Here is a 25,614-nt window from a genome sequence, read left to right on the forward strand (position 1 = left end):
CAGTATAATACAGATATTGTTGTAGGTTCCAGTTCATTAAGTACAGCCAGAATTCATAAAACACACTGTCATTTTTTTAATAAAGGGTTTCAAGAGTATCGTATCTAAAAATATGGTACTTGTTTCAGCGTGACCCCTCTTTTGTGCATTTCTGATTATACTATCTTCTGTTGTTTGTCAGGTAGTCTTCTTTTTTTGATAATAGTTTGCGTCTTCACATCTCCTTCCCGTCGAGTAATTTTCTTACCTATTCGAACCCATCAGCTTTACTTTCCCTTCTGTTAGAAACCTCATCAGCGTTTTTCATTCTGCTTATTCCCAAAGATTTGACCTTTGCCTGCCCATGATCACCAATGCCTTCACCCAAGCCTTGTCAAATGTGTTTTAGACTGATATTTCTGTTTTTGTTTTCTAAATAAAAGAGTCACGTTTATTCCTGACTCCTGTAAAATGCTTCCGGTTTTCAATATTGATAATCTTCACTATTAATGGAATATAGTCTATGAGATGCACGTAATATGAGAATGCAAATTGAACATTCATATGCTTCTGATTTAATTAATTCAATTTTCCTCTCTAATGGATGAAATTAAGGCGCGCACGGCATTTTGTGTTTCTAAAACAGAAATAAAAATGCCTTGAGAGCATGGCAAAAATTCTCTAATTAATCTCAAAGGGTTTCAAGGTCTCACTCAAACTCACCCGACCATGCATTTTTGCTTCTTAAACTATGAAGAAGTCCCAGTGGGACATGGTAATGCTTTTTCTAAACACTACCCACAAATTTAAAAGCATACAATTGTGTCTATGTAAAATATTACAAATATACTGATACCACTACTGCTACAAAAATAATAAGAATAGCAATAATAATAAAAACAACAACAATGATAATAATAATCGTAATAATAATTATAATAATCATCATCGATAGTAATGATAATAATAATGATGGGTCACCCAATGGTGCAGTGGTTCTTCCAGCTGACTTTGGCGTGGGTATTCTCGGTTAAATTCCCACACGGTGCCGGTATGATTGTGAGTGTGATTGGTTGTTTTTATCATTGTGCACTGCAATTGGCTGGTCACCAATTCAGTGGTCGCCTGCCTTCCTGGTTGTGGATGGCTGTGATGGGCTACAGCACCCTCCACGACCTTTGTGAGAATACGCAGTATGGAAGATGAATGAATAATGATGATCATGATGAAAAATCATTACTTTACATAACAAGCACATCAAATGACCTTATTGGGCTGTTTTTCTTTGTTCACCACAAGTTGAAGCCAACTTCTATTTTTCTAGGAATTGCACAAACAGGAAAGATAATCTTGCTCCTTAACAATGTTCATTTATATCACATTTACCTTGCAGACATTCGTGTGGAATAAAAAAAAATACATTTCACTTAATACAGCATATGGCTTAGCATGAGTAAATAACTATAATAATAAGAGTGAATTATGAATCCCTGTATTTCTACATTTATGATATCTAACCATTTTTCTTGTTTTAAGCTCTCACTCTTCACTTTAATCCATTATTTTTTGATAGAATGACTCTGGATGTAGTGCTAATCAAAAGCCTAAAGGCCATCCAGTCATGCAAGAAACCACCAGATCAGACACATGACGCAGTCACATGAATCTCTGCCTCTAAAAGAAGGCAGGCTTGTGACGAGCACAAACAGATTCATCTCTGTCTTTAGTCAGTCAAATGACAGAAACATCCACCACTTCCAATCATCCTGGATTCAAGAACTCTTTCTTTTGAACATCTGCGACACCATGTGAGAATCATATTGGAATGAAAGGAGAGGATGGGAAAGTTTTGGGAGATAAACACATATTTTGAATGATAGGCATTATGACACATTTTCCCTCGCTTTTTATTATATGAAAGTCAAGCAGAAAGTCCACATGATTCATTAGGGTGTCAACTTGGTGTCTAGTGAATATGCAAGCACTAAAAATAAAAGTAAGAACAGGAAAGGCGTTCAGTAATAAAACCAAGAAAAGAGCAGGTTTCCCAGTAGACTTCTCGTAAAATTATTACCGACAAAAAACACTTTAAAGAACTTCAATGACACAGTTTATTTATTACTTGACCCCTGTGTATGAGCTCGTGCGCACGCGTGCGTGTTTGTGAGCATATGATTGTAAAATCTTTGAAATATAGCTCAGCAATAATAACCCCTCCCCTTCCTGTACATGAGCATATACCGAGCTAAAAATACACAGCCAACCAATAGCTCTTTGACACGTTAAAAATCAAAATCAAAAGAGAATGTCAACCAATCCTTGGTTGGCGTGAACAGAGTTTGCTTTTTATTGTAATTATTATTTATTTATTTATTTGTGTTTTTAAATTTTTTAGTATTTCTCTTTTCCAATCAGAGCAACCCTTTATTTTGAAGCACTTGGAATTTTTTAATGACTAAGGTGTAGAAACCAATAATTACAGTTTTTGGAAAAACAGAACTTTACGTTTGTATATAGTTTCGTATATAGATATATAGATATATATATAAAGAGAGAGATTCATATATGTATAGAGTCATATTGATTTAAAAGCTTTATAAAATAGCACAATAAACACATGTCACACGATAGAAAGCACTGAAAGTGTTTGATTGTTTATGTATAGGCCGAGAATGTTAAAAAAAAGAAAAAAATCCTGGTAATCCATCACTTCACTTCCATGAATCATCACTTGTTCATACATTAACACCTTTTCTTAATAGTTAACATGATGTTTCATCTCATTTTCTGTAGGAAAAAGCAACCTAGAATATGCCTGAACACATTGCTGTTTGCCACCATATGTTGCAAAATGTACAGTTTGCATCTATATTTCTTCACACGTTAACCACACAGAAACAAGTGAAATAAAATAAGATTTAAAGACAGTGAAACAAAAGAAAGAAAAAAAAGGAAAAAACTGAAATTCAGGTTTTGTATTCAATTCTTTGTGTCCTTTTCTCCCTGTCATTAAAATACCTGTATCGCATCGCTGGCTCTCTTTTACAATATATGTCACTCATTGTACAGTATATACTAATGTAGTCTCTATACAGTTAGCCTATTGGTGACAATAGAAGTCACTAAAGGGCTTCACATGGCGCTGGTACAGGTTGATAACTCCACATGTACGTAAACAGGCACACACACAGCTCTTCCGAGTCCAAAACCATCTCTGTGAATGAGCAGGTCCTTCATGGTCTTTTGTATTCCCTTTTCACTTCTCTTTTCATTATTTGAAAAATCGTAACGACGTCAAAAGAGTGTTTCATGCCCTGATCTCAGTCCTGCTGAGAGGAATAAGGCCTTGGAATGCTCCTCAGAAAATGAAAGGTTGACAGCTACTCAGAATTTAATTCTTCTCTTTTTGGCAACCAAAGCCAAGGCTTTGCTATTGCTTGCCACCCAAGAAAATGGCATTTATCCAGGGTTATTGTTGTCCAGCTTTTTGTTTATTTAGTTTTAGTTTGAGGTCTCTATCATCAGTGTTGGCGGTCTATTACTGAACTTCACGCTGTCTCTGACAGGTCCACATGGAATGAGCTAGCAAATCCTCTTGTGGGCTGTAAGACAGAAAACAGTCATTAAGACAAATGACACCATTTCCCAAGTGACTTTTTAGTAACGGCTCAAATAAAGCTCGATGAAGTATACAGACAATGAAGGACTCTCGACAAAGAAATACTATATACACCATAAACTGTCCTCCACTATCCTTGTAAACAATGGGTACACCCTGAACTGGTTGCCAGGCAATCGCAGACAAAATGCATTGTTTTTTGTGTTGTACTTTTTAATTAGTCACTTGGCTTAGTACACAATACCCAACTTCATTAAGAGTAAGTTTTATGTGGACATAATAGTTTGAATTTTATGCACATTTTAAACTGTCCCACTTTGTTTTCACCTGCATGAGTAATTGTATGTATGAGTACTGCTCTACATGACACCTGACTAATCAAATAAGCCAGAATTACTATTTCTTTTAATCACCTTATACAATTTCAATTACTATGCAGATAATTTTATGTCATTTTTTTCGGCAAATGTGGGCAGCATATGACACATGAGGACTGTATCCAATTATACTTGGAAAAATATGGAACTTTAAGTTGCTACTGAGCACAAGTCGCACTAGCCAAATTTGATGAGAAACCAAGAAGAATTATACGTTAAAGTAACAATAGTAAAATGGAGAACAACAGGCTATATAGGCATCTGTTAACATAACAGTAATTCAGATAACTATAGCCTAAAAAAAACATAACTGGCTGTCTTGGGTCATAGATAAAGATAGAAAAAAAACATGTAGTTGAGGATTAGTCTCAAGCCCAGTCTTCATTCCAGAGTTTGTGTTTTCTGTGTGGAATTTGCATGCTCTTCCCATGACCGTGTAGGTTTTCTCATGATACTCCGATATCCTCCCACATCCCAAAAACATTAGGTATGAGTTTGTGTGTGAATGATTTTCTTTTTTATCTTTACGTGGCATGTGATTGGCTGGCAACCAATTCTGCTTCCTAGTGTGATAGGGATTCAACAGCACCTCTGTCACAGTTGCGAGATAAGCCGGTATAGCGGATGAATAACATTTAAATTCAGTTAAAACAAACGTACGATGACTTAAACATTTGATTTGTCACACTCGAACATTATATGAAGATGAAATCTTCAGGTTACTTTAGGTCAGTGGTTTTCATTTATTTACTGTGGCAATCTAATACTTAACTCTAACATACCAGTCTTTTTTTTTATCTCTCACCGAAATAACAGTAAAGCCAAGTGCTACATCTGCTTCATCATATTTCCTCCTTATGGCTTTCAGCTAACTTATGTTTGACTCACTATTTGTGTTGCTCTCTGCCTTTCTATGCATCACTGACAAATACTTTTCCGTGCTATTTTGCTGTGATGACCCCTAAAGGGAAAAGCCAAAATTCAGTTAGTGGGTAAGCATGACTGGCTGGATAATTCTGCTCTGTACTGTTTGTTCTTCTTCATTGTTGAACTCGCTGTGCGAAATATGACAGGGAACATCCACTGAATAAATGTGCATTTACTCTATATTCTAGTAAAAAAAAGTTTGTATTTCTAAGTTTTATGCTCCCAGGCATTTCATTTTGCCCCCCAAGGGGTGCACGCCTCACTATTTGAGAAGCTTTGATTTAGGTAAAAAAACAAGTGAAATAATAAATTTGCCACATTATCACAAATTGTTTTGTACAAAGTTAAATATGTCCTATTTTCATCGCGATCATTTTTAATTTTTCAGGGTGCTTTGGCAGCTAAAGGCAAAATAGCAATCATTTTTCAACACAGATAATTATTGTTCAGGAGAGAAATGGCTTAGCACAGTTTGCCAGGACAAAAAAAATGCAATTCTTTACCTTAGAGACAACCAACAGTCAGCATGCAGTTTCATGGAGAATGTTTGCGTACATGTTCATGACTTGATTGGAAATGACCCCGCCACTGATGTGTATTTCGAATCAATTCCCTACTCTTAGAGCTAATAAATTATTCATGCTATGTGGGAGCATGGAAAGGATTTGTTATTGTCTCCTAATGAATGCTGGAGAACACTTTAGAGCTGGAAATTCTCTTTTATGTTCCAAATGATATCAATATGATGAATGCGGCTCAACTTTTCTCGCTGAAGATTTTTTTTTCTGAGCATTGTTTGTCATAAAATACAACCATTCCAAGAATCCCGTGAATTCTAATCATGTTTTAAACTACAAACAATATTCAGATGTACATGAGTGGTGATGAAATAAATAAAAACATGAGGTGAGTTTGATGTTGATGACCTTTACTTAAATGAGCAGTGCACCAGATAAAAAAAAGAGAGTTTGGCAAAGGATTTGACAGGGGAAATTCACAAAGCTGTAGAGGGACACAAATAGTCCTCAGGAGATTCATCTGGAAGGAGTGATCTGATATGATTTATTTTTGTCACATAATTACAAACAATTAGTGGGGCCGTCTACTTCAGTGAATTTTGGACAAAGGGAGAGTAAGCAGTGTTTGGATTACAATTTACATTTGACAAAAACAATAAATTACAAATTTCAATAGAGCATACTAAAGTTGCTCTTTGAAGCTCCTTATGTAAATAAAAAAGGAGACCTAAAAGTTTATATAGTCCAAATCAGACAGAGGCGTATTGAGAAAACCCTCCCTTAATATCTGTACTGGACTGGACCAAAGTCCAAGGGTCCTAGGGATTTCTCATATTGATACTCACACAAAAAAGGTGATTTGTAAGGAAGGGTCCCCCTATCATACTCTTTCCTCTCTAGAGTGTTGGAGCTGTATTGCTGCTGTGGCGGATGAAGGTGATGGTGAAGGCTGTTGTGTGACTGTGACCTTTGACCATCCTTGCCAAAGGTGAAGAATGACCTATCGTTGGACGAAGTGGTGGACGATGTCAGGGCGACTTGGTCGGAGAGGTTGACAGAGGAGGGTACCTCAGTGTCTGGGAGTGTAGCATCCATTCCGGGGACATGGAGGTTGCTGCGGTAATCTGGCCCCTGGCGTCCATCAGATTGGACAAAGGAAGGCATCCAGCAGCGGTCAGAATGGCCCAGGGCTTTGCACTCTTCTGTGCAGTTGGAGAACAGATCAGCACCTGCAGTCAGATCAGTGGAAATACAAATGTAAGACTGTAAGGATTTGAATGGGTAATGGTGGCCCCAATGTTGATAATTTGTAAGAAATGTGTTAGCAAGGTAAAATGTTTAAAAGATATTACCCCTTCAAACATCAACATCTTAAAACACATAACTGAGCCATCAAACGTCAACAAAAGCAACAATTATCCCAAGAAATGTGAGATAAAAAGCAACAAAATATTCACTTGACTGCTGAATTGCACTTCAATGTCAATCATCACTATACAACCAGACACTCTGTAATTGATGTAGGGTTACTGCCAAAAACAAAACATTTATATGAAAAGATAAATTAACATGGGGAATGATATAATAGAAGAGGCATGAAAGGGATTTAAGTTATGTTAATTACACTCTTAGAGAGAATAAAAGGAGGGGGTGGAGGGTAAGTGAATGCACAAGATTATAAAAGGGAAAAAATGAGGAAAAGGAAACATGAAAAGAGTCGTCATAATAATTACAGCCTGCAGCCAATTCTCTCCTGTGCAGATTGGATTTGTGTTTCTTCGTGTTTTCCCCTGTAGCTGGTGAAATGTGGAAAAGCAATGGAATTGTGTTTTCAAAGAAGACTGAGGGCTTATATCAGAAAGAAGGGGGGCAAAGGAATAGTGAGCAAAAGAAAAGTGTACAATTCCCAACCCCTCCATTTTCCTTCCCCCCAGAGGCCAAACTACCTCATCATCAAAGAGCCGGCAGTTGCTGAAATACACCCTTGGAACAATGGCACTAGTACTATCTAGTACTTATTAATACGGTGTTATAACACAGTGCATAAAAAATATATAGTTCTATCATAAGATAAATTCCTGTAAAGTCTTCGAAATGCAGGATATTTGAAAACAACCCCCATCTATTGAAAGTAGCTTGAAATATTGTGTAGAAAATATCATCATGACAAAGTGGCTTGGCGGTTGAGTGAGTAGCGAGTCCTGGTTTTGATCCCAGGCTGTTCCTCCTGCATGGATATTGCCTGTTCTCCCCAGGCTTGTGTGGGTTTTCTCCGGGTGCTCCGGTTTCTTCCCACATTCCGAAAAAATGCTTGGTAGGCTGGTTGGACAATCTAAATTGCCTTTAGGTGTATGTGTGAGCGTGATTGGTTGTCAGCTGGGATAGGCTCCAGCACCCCCATGTAAACTTTGTGCGAATAAGCGGTTGAGAAAATGAATGAATGAATCATTACGACTTTCCTTTGGTAACGTTGCCAGATTGTGTTTTTCTGTTGACCCCTTTTTATTTCTAAGGGAGAAGCATGAATCTGACTAAAGCCTGACCAATTTACTGTGAATTATATTTACCCACTCTGAACAAAGAAAAAGCAAAGAAAGTGGGACATGTCATGAATGCAATTTATCAAATGTTTTATTTCACTTATGTTTACTTTGACAGCATACTGCTGCTCTTTTTGTGCTTTGTGTCTATCACAGCAAAATGATCTCCCTTAAACAGTTCGTACTGTTAAAAATAAACGAAAAGGAAAAGATAAGGAAAGCACAGCCTTATCATCATTGGTGAGGTGAGAATATTTTGGCATCATGTTCTGCATAAGCCAGTTTTTTGTTTCTCATTTTACCATATATGATGTTGTGGGTTTTTGCATTAGCAGCGATGCCATTTGTTCGTTAATGATTTACCTGACCCTAACTTTATAATTCATTAATATGTCATTATTTTTTTCTTCCGATTTCAAACATAATATTTCAGTTATTGTACAAGATTTAGAATAAGAATCTTATAATCACTGTGTGGCTCATGTTCAATAACAACAATAGACAAAAATATTGCTGTTGCATTTTAAATTATTACTTAAGATGGGCACACAAATACTAAGAATAGAACCCAATTTGAACCCAAATTGCAAAGATTACAGCTTAAATTGGGCACACAAATACCAACAATACGACCCAATTTAAGCATTTTACCTCACTTTGATGAAACGATTATCAGAACAAATTATTTTCTAACAGACAGTAGTAATATTATTTCAAATGGGGCTCAAAACAATTGCTTCTGTTGAGTGTTTGTAAAGCATTTATTTCCATTTATTTGCAACATAGTAATGACTAATAAATAATATATTTAATTAAAGAATTGTCAGACGATATGTGAACCTTGCCTTAAAAAGAGGGTAACCCTAACCCTAAAAAAGAATTCCTTACAGGGTATTGTGCAGCATCTAATATTGCTGGATTGGAATTTAGAATGCCAGAACACATTTTTAAAACACAACGTCTTAAGAAAACTAAGTTAACCAGGATGGGCACAACCCATCTTCTCAGCTATCAGTACAAATTGCTTAAACTCTAAAAACAGTTTGAATAATGAATGTGTGGGCTTGATTATTTAACATTGCACTGCTCATTTTTGTATTATTTACTATGTATATGTTTGTACGTATGTAGAAGAGATACTTATTTTAAGTTGCAATTTATCTTGCTGCTCAAGGCATTCTAGTAGATTTGATGTTGAAATCGCTTATGGAAAAATGTGACACAAATTTAAATTAAATGGGTCATATGAGTGTCATGTGAATCTAATTCCAACTTTTAATGACATTTCTTCTTAAGTAGATAACACTATCAACTGGTCATAGCAGTGGTCGGCCCCTGTGTTTGGGTGGGTATGATAATGCTACTAATTCAGGACGCATGGGGAGCAGGCAAGCCATGTGACTACTGTGACCGTGAAGTCAGATGAGACACAAGGCTCCCAGACAATCAAAAGAGCATGCCAAACAGAAGCGGGAGTGAGAGATTTTCAGGGCAGCAAAGCTGCAGGAGCCATAAGGAAAGGAGGGAAGGACCACAGAAAACACAGATGGAGAATGAAATAGCCCACAAATATAAATGAGGTCGACATCACAGAAGAAACAGGAAGATACATGCAGTGCAGTGGAGAGTTAATATACAACATGCATTTATTGTTTTTCTAAGACAAAAAAATCTGCCTAAAAAAACATTAAGGGAAAAGAAATGCTGCAATTGGCTGGCAACCAGTTCAGGGACTACCCCGTCTGTTCATAGTCAGCTGGCAAACTCCACAACCTTTGTGAGTGAGGATAAGCAGTACTTAAGATGTGAATCATAAATGATCTACCCTGTAAAACTGATCATCCTTATATGTGGGTGGACATCTCATTTTTGTTTAGAGAGGCTACATTATTAACATTTAGTATATAAGCCTGGCCTGCTTGACCCAAACTATGACAATAGGGCATTGTACTCTGCTGAAGATAAGTATAGAGTGCAAAGATGCTCCAACTTGAAAGGGGTCTTTGCCTGTCAGCTTGCTCTTAACAAACTGCGACATCAACACATATGTTTGCAAACACACTAGCTTTAAAGTACTCTTATGCCAAGTTAGTAAATGCTTGGACACAAACAGACAGGCAGGCCATGTGCGCATGACACCCAGTGGCTGTTGATCCTCATGAAGCACCTTCACTTCCTCGGGCAGGAAGCAAACAACAACCAAAACAGTGAGTGGCAATGACAGTCCCTGCCAACAGCACTCTCCCTCATCGTGACCTCATCCGGCAGGCGAATGCACACACATGCACCCCTATGCGCATATACACCTACATATACACACACGACTAGCAAAATTGAACAAATGCAAAGGGGTAAACAATGGTACACAAAGCAAACACAATCTACTTTCTAATAAGCCAGCAGGACTCCAGATACTCCCAAACCCCATAGTGTTTCATTTTTCATTACATGGCTGCACATTTGTGAAAACCCATGTTGGAATGATTTGACTAATTGTGCTTCCTGAATTATATTCAGAAAGTGGGAGCTGGGGGAAATGAGGGGAAGAAAGACCCACATGTTTGAATGCATGTGGGTGAGTACTCAGATTAGAATTAGGCTGACTTTGGTACCGGCATCCTAAGTTCGATTCCCACTCGGTGGAGGTGTGATTGTGAGCATGTGTGGTTGTCTATTTCATTGTGCCGTGTAGTTGGCTGGCAACCAATTCAGGGTGTCTCTATCTGTTGGCTATAGTTGGCTGGGATAGGCCACAGCACTCCTCGCAACACTTGTGAGGATAAGCAGTACGGAAAATGAATTAATATATATGGTCATTCATTTTGTATTTCAGAAAGAATAAAGGCATGTCGATATTTTGACAGAAGTTTAAGAAAATAGGGGAGTAGAGAGGCTTCTGTGCAGGAGCAGCCCAGTGATGGGTTAACTATAGACATCCCAGGGCAGAAACACAGCAAAGATGTCTGCCATACTGCTCAACAAAGGCAGACAGAGAAATTGTTGTGAGTCTCAAAGAGGCAGCTGTTAGTGTTTTGATGGAAAGCCGAGATGGCTGTTTGCCCATGCCTCTGCCAGGTTGATTAATCTCCCACCTTACTGTACAGGCTCTTGGTGACCACTGGTTATTGATCTCTGGTTTATGTGCTATTTCGATGCAAGATGTGCTGGATACTTTTTTAATGAAATCAATACAACTTTCACAAACCTGTCTTTTGTCATGTTACTGCAAAATGTAAATCACCATTTTCAATTAAAACCTTTTTTTCAGTGGTGATGAACCTGTCCATTTCTTTAAACCGTGTTTACACATATAAGATCAGAAATTAGATAGGGCCTATCCTAGACGCCTATGGAATTTTTCGAATAAAACAAAAATAAACGCATCAATAACCTCATCAAATATGGCCTTTCTTGGCGGCCTAACGGCTGATTGGTTATATATTTATATATATATATATACACACACATTTTTTTATATATTCCATCTATGTTTTTTGGCTGTGAGCAGAGATGGTTAGTAAACCCTGTTTGCTAAATGCCTTTGACAGATCACTGACAGGGAAACATGATGCCTGCTACTAATTCATAATCATCAATCTTACACACCCTTGCCACAGTGATTTAATTGCCCCATTTTTCATGGCGTTTTTTCCCTCGCAAAAATGTCATCATGATAATTTTTGTTCTCCTCACCGTTTCACAGATCTGAGCATCCATGTCAGTGCAGCCTTTGTTTTTTGTTTTTTGTTAGTGTTTTATGGGGGATAGGGTAATCAATTTCATATTACAGGACATAATACAAAAAGAAAACCACACTGTATTTGAATAAAACAACCTCAATTACGGTGTGAGCTAGATAATGGGTGTGGCAGTCAATCACTTGTGCTTCAGTGCCTGACACAACAGTGTTTCACTCCAGACACACTGCTTTCAGGAAAGCTATTTGCACTTTTTAAAAGCATCTAGAGATAACCTCACAGCCACAATCCATTTGATTTAAAACAACATCAGAGCCTTATTTCCTAAGTGTCACAAGAGTGGCTGAGCAGGGGGCAAATGCAGGTGTGGATGATGATATGCCAACTGCAAATGCTTTTCACTTGATTTTAAATATCCTGAGACATACCAAAAGGGACATTGTGATATGCAGTCCTGTGAGGAAAACCTGCTTCCAAACCCCCTTAGATAATTACTATGCAAAGGCTTCAGAAATGAATTACTGCTCAGCCAAGTGTTGCAGAGACCAACGTGTGGGGGAAACAGAATGAAGGATGAGACTCGGCATGCCACAAAAGTGCGTCACATAGTCGTTTAGGTGTGTACACGCTGGCAAATTTGTTTAAGCACACAAATTCTGGACAAATATTCAAAAGTAATGTGAAGCGTATGATGATTTGGAGCATTCTTTTTCTCAGATTTTCTGTGAGAAATTGGCACAAAATCTTGTTAGCCAACAAACACTGCCCACATTTGACAAGCATATATTGTAGTATGTCATACTGAGGTTTACAAAGTAAATGACACCTATCGAGTACTTTAGATGCAAAGTTATAAGGCAGTAAGGTCAACCAAGTTCAGAACGGAAAGTGATTTTCATTTCTTGAATCTCAAGATTGATTTTTATTTTTTAATAATATCAGCACAAACATGTCCAGCTGAGTTTATATTGCTATTATGCTGGCGAGTCAACTGTTTGCATTTCATATTTCATGAATCCACAAAAAAAAAAAAAAAAACATTCAGTTAAATGTTAAATTGTGTTACACTGGACTGCAACACAATGGTAATTCATCATCATAATCATCATTTTTTTAGAACGGATAACAGTTGATATGTCTTGCCTTAGCCATAAGTACTTTACTGTAGTAAGGGTACAACAAGCAGATATTTCCGCAAGTGTTTAGAGACCTCATTTTGTGTATACTAATAGTTCAGAAAATAAATAGGTTGAATGTCTATTAAATGGGCTTTTGTCCCTAGCCCCTACAAATTGTGATGGTCCACTGCACACTAGACCAGGGGTCAGGAACCTATGGCTCGTGAGCCAGGAATGTTTCTTTTGATGGGGGCATATGGCTCTTTGCTCACATGCAAGCTTAAATGTGGAACCCGCTGGTAAGAGAGCTTAGTACTGAACGGACCAATAAAAGCCTCACATTGGCACATCTAAGTTGCGCCGACACTACTTCGAGCACCACTAAAAAAAATGCACGGATTCAATTTTACTTTTAATTTCTGGGTATGGCACTCAAGGAATTACATTTAAAAAGATAATTTAAAAAGATGAATTATGGATGGCTATCTCGGTCAGCTGTGACAAAAAATGTGGTAACATTACTTCAGTTTTTTATAAGAAAGTTCAATTTTAATTTTATATATTTCTTGAAATTGCATCAGTTGGCCAGATGGAATATCTATGTTTAAATTTATGTGAACAACCCAGTCGATTTGCTGCACTTCCTCATACTAAGTGCGTGCCAAGCTTCCACTGAGGAAAACCAGGCTCTTTATCCGTCCGGCGAAGGATGAACAGCGTGGACAAACAATTTGGTGTTATGCCGCCTTGTAAAGGACACATGAAGAAGCCTGGGGCAAAGCAGTTGGAGGTGCTCATGCTGATTACCGGCGTACAGTTTCCCAAGGACAAGCGACTGACCTTGTCTAAAATACTCTTTTGCCAATGAACATTTGAAAATACCATTGATGCATGTTTACCAAATGACTGTTCATCTGTTTTCTTAAGATATATATTTTTCATATAATAAATAAAATGTTTACATATGATATCAAATATGGAGTAAATAAAATGCAACTAAATGGTTGGAGCCAATTCCGAGCAGTCATTTAGTTACCATGTAGCATTCAACACAAAACAGGTAATTAAATCAGGTTCCTAACCTGTATTTAACAATCCTGTGTATTGAGAATAAGATCTAATTAAATAATCTCAATACTATCACACCATGCTTCAAGTTAGGTATCCTGGTTTGTAGTGTAGAACTCTCCAAAAGTTCTGCAAAGTATAATATTTAAACTTCAATCATTGTCTTTGTGGTTTACACAAGGTGACCTTCCTCAAATGTTTGATAAGACGGAGCAAGGAGTTACACTATCAGTGGCTCAGAGATGTGTCTGTTTTGCCTCAGGTAATGAATAATGTTAAATGTCATAGAACATGACCACTACTGATCAATGTCCTCAACACGGATCCAAAGAAATCTAGTTGATATTCCCAGCACTGATGTGATATTTGGCAGTCTCCAGCCTTTCTCTGAGGTCTTATATAAGTTGTGTAGAGTAGAAGACTCAAATGAAAAGGGCAATTCAATATGAAATTTTCTATCCCTTTTTTTCTTGTCTGACTCTGCCTGGATCAATAAACAACCTGCTAATCTAATCGAATGTTTGGGTAAACAAGATGACTGATATGGTAAGTTATGGTAACAAAATGAGTTTTAAAAACACTAAAACATATAAAAAGGCCAGTGAAGTCAATATAAGAACGAGTAATATCCAGGAATTCATCAATCCATTCTCTTGCATTGTCTAAATTCATATAATAATGGGTTAAAGTTGGTTAAGTTCATATTAATGGACACCATCTTAACAAAGCACAGCCAGAACTGTCTTAATTATCATGTGGAAACACATAATTCAGAAAGATGTGTATGTCAAAGAGAACTTACCCGCAGAAATGCCCCGGTTTGTAGCATCGTGGTCACTGTCGCCTTGTTCACTATCACCATGACCACTGTCTTTAGAGCTGACGATATCTGCTTCTTGGAATGCTGAACTGAAGAAGAGAGGCACAATACAGCTAATCAGCTGGAGAATATGGAATCTCTCAGAAAGAAAGAAAAATATACAAAGAGAGAGTTAAAGAGAGAAAGAGAGAGTTAAAGAGAGAGAGAGAGAGAGAGAGAGAGAGAGAGAGAGAGAGAGAGAGAGAGAGAGAGAGAGAGAGAGAGAGAGAGAGAGAGAAAGAGAGCGAGAGAAAGAGAATGTGAAAGGAATCAGAACTCGCATAAATGCATTAATACCGTCACGGCGGCCATCACAATTCTAAATTGGATGTTACACATGGCATGTAATGAAATCCAGTCTTAGAGCTTTAATAGGCATCGCTCTGCCAGTTATGGGACTGGTGCCAAATTGAAGAGCTACATTACGGACACATTGGGAAACGTGTAGCCTCTCAGAGCCACAATTAATGATGTAGAATCCACAAGACTAATACTGATGGGTGTAATATTCAGTTTTATAGATCTGTGAATTGTCTGTGGTTCCCTTTGGCCAGCTTCATGCTAGTGGTCCTTCGATAGTAAGTGGTTATGTGGTTCGCCTAACTCAGCACAATGCTAATATCCAAATGTGTCTGTTTGAGTGAGTGTGAGCAAGCGATATAGAATGTGTACTTTTTTCTACCTGTTAACACGTCTTGGTCTGTCCACTAGGTAGCTGAGTTCTGCACGTTGGTGTTTATTCTAGAAAATGAATAAAAACAAAACCCAGTCACGTCAACTAAAAACAGACAGGACAGTACAATCATTAAAGAAATAAATTGGACTAAGAATAGATACGTTGAAAACTATGAATGCTGGAGAAGTAGTGTGAATGGTGAAGGCATCCACTTGCACACACGCATCCACTTAATGACAAAGTGAGAAGAGAGCAGTAGAGAGTAGGTTAGGAGGCGATTGAATGTGTAAATGATTGAGCCAGCCTACGCTAGGACTGAACAACCTTTGTTCACGCTGCTGCCATGCTGGGTCGTGCAGGGAATACTTAAATCACGGTAAAGGCAAGACTATGACTGGCTGTCTGGCAAAACTCCAGCCATACTGGAAGAAACAAAAAAGCCCCAAGTCCTCAAAGCTCTTCGGTGCAAAATGCACAAGCTGAGCACAAACTGGGGCCACCAACTCGCTTATAGCCTTCTCATTTTGTTGCTTTTAAGAATCTAAGAAAATACATCACACACGCATTCATACAGTAAATATGCACACACACATACTATATATATATATATATATATATATATATATATATATATATATATATATATATATATATATATATATATATATATATATATATATATATATATATATATATATATATATATATATATATATATATATATATATATATATATATATATATATATATATATATATATATATATATATATATATATATATATATATATATATATATATATATATATATATATATATATATATATATATATATGTATATGTATATATATATATATATATATATATATATATATATATATATATATATATATATATATATATATATATATATATATATATATATATATATATATATATATATATATGTATATATATATATATATATATATATATATATATATATATATATATATATATATATATATATATATATATATATATATATATATATATATATATATATATATATATATATATATATATATATATATATATATATATATATATATCATGTTATCATAATAAAGACTATAAGATTTGTGTCATGTTAGCACAAATACACACATGAGCTCTGTCTGTCTGCCTTATCTGACTTGGATAAATAAAAACCAAAGAGGCACATGAGATGGAAAAAAGGATAAAGGATCCAGTCCACGCTGTAACAGTGAGTCCATCAGATGTACACCTTTTAGAGGACTATTGCTTCACATTGCATAAAAGCAAAACATGAAACAAATGGACATTGGGGGCATATAATCATGTTAAATATCAACATTACAATGCATATGGTAAGGGATATGAAGTGATCACTTCTTACCTCGCTGGAAAGAATGCTGCCGTTGGATATGATGTCTGGTTGTTGGTCGCTGTAACCGGTAACTAAGGCGCCACACGGGTTGGTATGATCCGGATCATTATTTCTTGAGGGACTGCAGGGTTTGAGGAACATCAGATCGGTTTTGGCTGACTCCGGTGTCAAACAAACTTGGTAGCAGTAGGAGTTCTGGTTCTGGTGATGATGGGAGCCAAAACCCCCTCCCACACTCCCGACTCCAGATTCCTCCACAGGTACCTGTCCCACAGGCCCAACACCTGATGTCACATTGGTACTCTGAACCAACATGATGTCGGATTTACTCAACTTCTTCTGCTTGCGGCCTCGAGCGTGCCTACTGCAACAGGAGCCGCAACACATGCAACAGTCACCAGCCAACAGGCAAGTGTACAGGTCTAATTTCTTGTCCTTTTGACAACGTACGGCTAAGACAATCATAGCCAACAGAAAAACAAAGGACACGGAGCCAAGAGCTATAATCAAAATGAGTGTCAGGTCAAGAGAGGTCTCCTTTGCCTTAGAGGCAGAGCCACGATCCCCACCGCGACCTTCGACCACACTGTCCACTAATATCACACTCACACTTGCTGACGATGAGAGAGGGGGCTGCCCGTTGTCCCTTACTTCTATTAGCAGGTCATAATGCCCCTGAGAGTCCCGTTTGTGAGAGATCCGACGTGCAGTCCTCAGCTCTCCTGTCCTCCAATCCATACGAAATGTGCCCAGCTCGTTGCCCCGCAAGATGCTGTAGGTCACTCGAGCGTTCTCGCCATCGTCTGCATCCATGGCCACCACGCGCGTTACCAGGTAACCAGGCTCAGAGGTAACCAGGCTCAGCGGAACGTGGCAGGGGCTCCTTTGCCGTGCCATTTTTGCCCAGGGGGGCAATGACAGTTGGGGCGTTGTCATTTTGGTCCACTATGATGACATTCACAGTAGCATTAGAGAAGAGCTCAGGTGATCCGGAATCCTTTGCCTGGACCATGAAGTTAAACTCTTTGAGTTGCTCATAATCAAACGAGCGCAGCGCATAAAGGTAACCGGTGTCTTGATTTATGGAAACATAAGTGTCCACAGACATGCTCTGTATGTCACACTCCAATATGGAGTAAGTAATAAGAGCATTCTGCCCAATATCAGGGTCTAAAGCACTCACGGCGTGAATGAAAGCTCCAGGCACATTATTCTCTGTCACATACACTTCATAAACCACTTGAGTAAAACGGGGGGCGTTGTCATTCTCGTCAGAGACGTGAACTTTAATGGATTTGCTGGTGGCAAGGGGAGGCTGGCCCTTGTCTTTTGCCACTACTGTAATAGTATAGGACTCTGTGATCTCTCGGTCTAGTGGGCCATCCGTCACAATAGTGTAATAGTTTTTAAAAGATGATTTGAGCTTAAAAGGGACATCTCCCAGGATCTCGCAGCTCATCAGACCGTTCTCACCTGAGTCTCGATCCGATACGCTGAAAAGGGCAATCACGGTGCCCGGTGCATCCTGCTCGCTCACGGACTCAGTCACAGTGCTGAAGCCAATTTCAGGCGTGTTATCGTTCACATCTACGAGTTTGACAAGCACTTTGCAGTGAGCGGGCACGGCGTTCGCCCCCAAATCTTTAGCCTGCACATAAATCTGATGTGTGTTGCTCTCTTCATAGTCCACTTCACCGGCTACCTCGATCCTGCCAGTTCTGGCATCAATGCTGAATAAGTCTTTAATCCGGGGAGTATTGTGGTTGCTGAATGAATAAATAATTTCCCCATTTTGGCCCTCATCAACATCCGTGGCGTTGAGTTGAATGACTTGGGTGCCCATGGGGGAATTCTCCCGTAGGCTAACAGTGTAGACGGACTGGTCAAAAGTGGGCGCGTTGTCATTGGAGTCGAGAACTTTGACGACGAGCAGGGCGGTTCCAGTGCGCTGCGGGTTGCCTCCATCCACAGCCGTGAGCACGTAGCGATGCACGGCTTGCTGCTCCCTATCCAGGGGCTTCTCTAGCACTAACTCTGCAAACTTGTTCCCGTCACTCTGAGTTTGCACGTCCAGGTAAAAATTGTTATTACTGGTGATGGCATACGTGCTGAGAGCGTTTGCGCCCACGTCCGGGTCGAATGCGTTCTCCACTGGGAAGCGCGTGCCGGGAATGGCGCTCTCAGATATTTCCACTGAAATATCAGCCTCTGGGAAACTGGGCGGATTGTCGTTGATATCGACTACTTCAATCTCAACACGAAACAGTTCCAGTGGGTTCTCCAAAAATACCTCCAAGTGCAAGAGGCACGGGGTGGTCTGTTTACAGATTTCTTCCCGGTCAATTTTCTCTCTAACCACAAGCGCACCGTTTTCTAAATTCATTTCCAGGTAGGGTGTCCGTGAACTAGGCACAGTCTGGAAGCGGCGAGCGGAAAGTTTAGTAATGTCCAGCCCCAAATCCTCCGCGATATTACCGACCACTGTCCCGGGTTCTTGCTCCTCAGCTACTGAGTACCGAAGCTGAGAGTGTACCCCTTCCAGGACGGAGACCAGAAACAGCAATCGAATCATGTCTTATGCCTCCAAGTGCACTTCAAGATGAAAAAAAAAGAAAAAAGTTGTTTAAAAAAGACGGTCCTTACTTTTGACAGGCGAAGCGCATTTCTCAAGTTTTCTCTTTGCAAAAAAAAGGCAATCAGAATGCATGGAGAGATAGAAGGCTGCGAGATTCCTCTCCTTCGACACGACCCATTTGAAGCACAGCCATCTGATCCGAGTGCTTCCGATTTAATCAATTCTGCAGATTTGGCGTCCGGCTGGAGCCAGGATACATTGTCAATACTTCCTGCGCATACAAACCGTGTCTTTTTTCTTCTTAAAAAAGTCACAAAACAAAAACACACAATTCCTGGCACTTAGATGGGAGTAGGTGGGGGTGAGACCAAAAATAAAATGTCAACATAAGGCTGTAATAAATAGGAAGTCATCCCCCTCTTTCAACTTCATTGCATGAATGTCATCGGTGTTTCAGTGCGCTGAAAGCGGGTGATGTTCGCAGCTCGGCTTCTGTCAGGCGAGTGTGAGCGGTGAATTGGTTTTCCGCGGAGCGTCTTTCCGCAGCAGCCAATGGCGAGCCCCCAAATCTTGTGAGTGCCACCTGATTGGTCCATGGCGACGCCAGCCAGAGCGCTCACTGGAGCTTCCCAACAAAACCAGTTAAGCGCAGTTGCGCTCCCCTTCTCTTCTCTTCCTCGCCTCTTGTCCTCCAGGCCTGGCCTGGGTAGTAACAGAGAAATTAAAATCTTTTTTTAACACATTCAGCGAAATTAAGAAAATGTGATAATAAAGACCATATGTTCGAGGAAATTGTGGTATTGGTCCAAAAAAAAAAATGCAGCCCTTATTAAAATGATAATGGTCATCATAAAGCCATCCCTATTGCGTTGAACTAATACATAGAGCCAGGAAAGACGTTGTAATATTGCCAACAGCCAGCGATGCAATTATTACAGCTTGTTTTTGTAGGGCTCTAAAGCTAATGCATGAGTCAGATATTGGACGCTATCAAGATAATAGGTCAATAAAGATGTTCACAGCAAAGGGCCACTGTTGAAAACAATGGACTGCAAGAAAAACTATCAAATGAACTTCAGTGCCCACGCAAAGGGCTCAACGTGTTTTGTTCTAAGTTACATTTCCATCGTTGTTTTTTGGGTGGGTGGGTGACAGGGGGGTGTCACCACATGGGAATTCCATCAGAGACTGCTTTAATTCAGTTTAATGAAGCATTCTGCTTTAGTCCCACCGTGATGTTAATAGCTTGGAGTCTATTAGTTCCCCTATCTTCCTACTTCTTATCATTAACACTCCTCACATGCTGGCCCTCACTGTATGTAGAGTTGCATCATGTGCTAATTTAATCCACACAATGAATATATTAAACATGTAAATGGTGGTTTCTGGGTGGAGCATACATAGTTGAGATCCTGCTTGTGCATATTTTTTTAGACGGTCATGAAGAGGATGAAAAGGGGTGTAATTGAAATTAATTAGCATAAATCTCCAAATCCAAATGTAATAGACGGGGTGCAACAATATCGACCATAATGCAAAGTGACGTTCCAATTGTGGAGTGGATTAAACAGCGATTCTGCATCTTGCCACACAAGTCAGAAGAAACAAAGAGCAGACGTTAGATGAATTTTCAGCCATGTCTGAGCTGTGTTACTGAATTGAGCTGACGTTGAAGTGGGCTATCACAAATCCCCCCAACACCACCACCACCCCACCCTCTCTCTCTCTCATTCTCTCTCTCGGTCTATCCATCAGGGCTATTTTGGAGACCAACGTCGCCCCCTAGTGTCTAATGTTATTTACTTCATTTACTTTTGACAGCTGATTATCTTTTCTGCCTACATTTATATAGATGTTTTTTTTCCACCCATCTATACAATATGTTCTATACGTAGAATTGTCACTCATGAACATCCTCTTTCTTCAACAAGGTTCTTATTCCGATGACTGCACATAAAGTAAATACTAAAACATTTCCGAGATAGTAACAGACTTGACCCAGAGTAAAAAATATGTCACTAATGGCTTTTCTACAGCAAGAAGATAAAAGCAGGGGGAAAAAAAACATTTCATAGCTTCCTGTATCTGACAATAAATACTTTAGGGCCCAGTGAAATATTTTTACTTAACTTTCGTCATATCCTCCAGTTTGACTAGAAACCATTTGATTGCATAAGTCTTTTTTAGCTTTGGACATACTGCCATTCAGACTAATGGTGTAACTCAATGATGTTTGACGCCAGCTGTCAAATGTAGGGAGAGTGTAGTTGTGAATGTCATAGATATCTTAAAAAACAAGACACATGTTGAATGCAAAATTAATCTTGTTAGGGGTGTTGTCACTGACTGAGATGCCCCCCTACATGACATAAAGGCATAACAAGCTATACTTGTGCAATGTGAGCATATAGTTGGTCAAAAGTTGAGATAACTCTGATAAATTCAACGGAATTTGTTTAATTATGATTCGGTGCATGACTGAACGCATATATAGTTGTCCATCAATAGAAAAGGGAAGGTGGTCGTCATTTGTCAGTGATTCCTTGCAAGCAATTGCTGACATGACCTAGAGCAGAATGACATAAAATAAATGAATTATTATGTTCAAAAGCATTCCTTCAACAAATACATCTGTATACCTGTGGCTTTTATACTGCTCCATCCATTGCTTTACACATTAAATATGTTTACCCAGATGAGTACCCAGAGAAACCCCACGCAAGTTTGAGAAGAACATGCAAACGTCACACAATGAGGACCCACCAGGGATCGGAGCCTCGACCCCCAGAAATGTGAGGCCGACGCACAAAACCCCATTTGCACCAATAATTTTAAATCATGAACAAAGTTGCTTCAACAACACTCGAAAAACAAAAAGAATGATAATAAAAAATAAAATTAAACAAAACACAGAGAATTGTTGTTGGGAAATTGACAATTAGAGGCCAGCAGAGGCTATGGAGATTGACAAGCAGGACACAACTATATATAACTATAAAATGACGAGTACAGGAAATGTATTGATGTTTTGATAGATTTTGGAACTTCGATGTCGTTTTGGTGTATTGGAACAATAATTTGTTTATCAAAAGTCTTTTGTAACTTGAGAATTTCGTATGTAGAAACATTTATAAGTAGATGTACCAAAGTTTCTTAAAGATAAAACATGCATATCTTTCTTTTTTATGTCTGCACTTGAGAGTATTAGTAAAGAGTGTCATGCACCCAGATCAGGGTAGCAGCATGTACCAAATGGATGGTTGTACCTTCAGCTCAAAGTGACTGTGTGTGATCAGTGTCTATCCTAGACAGCTGAATGGTGACTCCTGGGCCTTGGGGCTATTACTCAGGCTGATGGATGGAAAGAGAAGGGTGGTGAGAAAAGGCAAAGGGTCGTAGGAAGGAAGTAGCGATAGATGGGGCTCAAAGGACAGTGTGGACAGTAGATTAGGGTAGGATGAGAGAATGGTCCGTGTGAATGGGAGAACAAGCTCCATGGGAGACTGAGGGTTTTTAAATTGTGTGGAGTTGAAATAAAAAAAGGTGGTGGAATGCAGGAAATGCAGGAAAGCAGTCTGACACGGTGAGTGAAGGAACACCAACATAACTTCAATAACTTAGAATTACTAAAAAAAAAAAAAAAAACCTTTAAATACAGCATCCTTGTCCTGATAGAAACTGTACATTCAGTCTGTTTTCTTTTAGTCTGTATATGTGTGAATGTAGGGGTGCATGTTTGCATGTGTAAGAGAGAGCAAGTGGTAGAGATAGTATGTCTGGCAATCAAAGGACCAAGGAAACTATTGTATGAAACGTTTCAACTTCAAACTGGAGGATGAGCTTACTTTCCTTAGGGCTTTTTCAGATGTTTGAGCTTGTTTTTGTTTATTCAAGCATTTTTTTTCATTCAAGGTTCATAACATTTGTTCTCTGCAATCCAGTATTTCCCTAACCTCATAATCACCATCATACTGCTATCTTTTGCCACCAAATTAAATCTTCAAAAGGTTGGCAGTCAATTAGGGGACACTGTGGGTGTCAGTAGCATGGAAAAAGTTTTCTTGCCGGTAATATAACTAATTAGCACAAACTGAATTCCCCTAAAACAAAAACAAAACGTACTGTTGCAATTTTAGTAATGTCTCAGGTATTATTTATGTTGTTACAATTTAATCCACTTCTCTATACTTGCTAGGATGAAAAATTGCAGTTAATTGGTTTGGTTCCGACTCAGATAAGTTTGAAAGGGAGGTTGTAGGTAAGATAACTCGTCAATCACTTGATTTATGCCTGGTAATCTTAGATATTTACTGTTCCTAAAACAATCAGTCTGCTGTCAGCAAAACAAAACAAAAATAGTCAAAGTTAATCAAATGATGTGTTTTGTTAGTGAGCTTGCAGGCTTAAAAAACAAGCTGTTAAAGCAGACACAACTATAACCTAAGTACGTGAAAATCAAGGAGTATAATGCACACTAGGGCGAGTTAGTCCATCATCATATAGAAGTATACAATGATGTGTGGTATAATGGCCCCTAATGAGCTTCAAATCCCCTCAACGGAGGCATTATAATAATTCAGTTGGGAGAGTGAGGCTTCTTAAGCAAACAGTATAATAATGAGCCACCTTCTGCAAATGGTGCTCTGTTCTATTTAGGTGTGGAAAAGATGGTGGTTGGCAAATCACAATTTAATTCAGCTTAGAACATTAATGAGAGAATTGTATGAGTCCAACTCTATATACTAGGAAATTTGAACCTATGTGTTGCCATGTTCTCCAAATTGAAATTTGAAACTATGAATGTTTTATTGCTTTAAAGGGTTGTCTCAATGAGGACTAACTAACACATTTACATACATAGGTTTAGCTAAATAAACTCTATAATATCCACAAGTATAATTCTTCATTAAATAAATCTAAGTGCAGTTCATCTTTATGTTCTCATTGAATTAGTGGCAATGAGTTTGATTTCTGGTTATTTTAGGCGGTCATAAGGTTTTCTGGCTGGATCTGTGGTTGTCATGGTTTTTCATTGAGTGCCTGGGAATGAATAGTAAACCAGTCCAGAAGAACATGGCCACATGTAATTATAACAAGACCCTTTTTACTTACGTATCTTACTTATTTAGGGGACTGCAACCTGTTGGCTCTGTGTACCTACCTGCCATTGTTCACAACTTATTCAAGTTAGCAGTCAGGGTACGCATTTTGCATAGAAAATCCCTCAAAACATCAAAAGAGTATTGTTGCAGGTGAAAACCACTTTCTACAATAAAAGATGGATGCCACCCACCCACACACACTCAGACACACATCCCACCACCTTGGTGCCCATACATGCATGTTCCTCAAGAGAGTCATTATTACTCCCGCATAGCCGTAAGTACTCAGCATCAAATTCACCGACCAGATTATTGACTCTACATACGTACAGAGAGTTTAGTCTGATGTAATGTTTTCCCTCTCTGGGATGTGATGTATGGTGAGACTGGGGTTTGCTATTATAGCAAGTAATTCATCTATTACTGCCCTAGATTCTTTAGAACGCAGAAGTAGTAGTACGAGTCTGTAGGGAAAATTCTGGCTAAGCAATATTCATGAGTCAATGGGTCTCTTCATCTCAGGTGCTTTCTATTACTCTGTAGTCAGCAGTCAGGTTATTTTTTGGAATGCACATGCGAACGCTTAAAAAAATAAATAAAGAAAGAAAAAGACCTGGGCATGGGTATGTTGTTTTGGAAATAATTGGGCACCTAATGAGGATTAAATTAAAGTAGTCAGTCATCTAAGACCATCTTGCATTTTGTCGACTCTGTCAGGCCAACTATCAAAATATTGCTATTTATAACTTAGACTCGTATGGATTTCTTATAGAAAAGCCACCTCAATGAAAGGAAATAATTATAAGACACTGTTTTTATATCTTGAAGTTGATTTTTGTTTCACAGGACTAGTAAGTATGATTATGAGAAGATTGTCAGTGGAGCAACTGTATAAGGAGAAAGAGGACAAAGTATTATTTGAAAGATATAGCCGTGTATAACTTCTGTCTGTATGCAAAAATTAATCAAAAGTTCAAAACATCTATTGGCTCTTATCCAATTTATGCCTTGTCAATGCTGTCAGTGTGCTTTAGAAGGGAACGCAATCGAGTTTGGAAGGGAGACCAAACATGATGAACTGGAGCTGACACACTACAGTTCTGGGTGGATGACTAGAATGAAGACGGGTTGATAGGGGATGAAGGGCACAGTTTTATGAGTGGAAAGTA

General features: G+C 38.6%; 1 protein-coding gene across 1 annotated transcript; it reads right to left on the reverse strand.

The window, feature by feature from the left end:
* Positions 1 to 1,868: 1,868 nt before the first annotated feature.
* On the reverse strand, positions 1,869 to 19,933 carry pcdh10a (protocadherin 10a). The gene is given in 6 exon segments (XM_077719178.1): positions 1,869 to 3,581; positions 6,266 to 6,649; positions 14,647 to 14,753; positions 15,386 to 15,444; positions 16,778 to 17,614; positions 17,616 to 19,933. Coding segments are annotated over 6 exon segments (3,132 nt in total). The 5' UTR covers positions 19,341 to 19,933; the 3' UTR covers positions 1,869 to 3,561.
* Between the last annotated feature and the right edge of the window lie 5,681 nt (positions 19,934 to 25,614).

The sequence above is a fragment of the Stigmatopora nigra genome, chromosome 6 (assembly GCF_051989575.1).
Source record: "Stigmatopora nigra isolate UIUO_SnigA chromosome 6, RoL_Snig_1.1, whole genome shotgun sequence".
In the NCBI taxonomy this organism is placed as follows: domain Eukaryota; kingdom Metazoa; phylum Chordata; class Actinopteri; order Syngnathiformes; family Syngnathidae; genus Stigmatopora; species Stigmatopora nigra.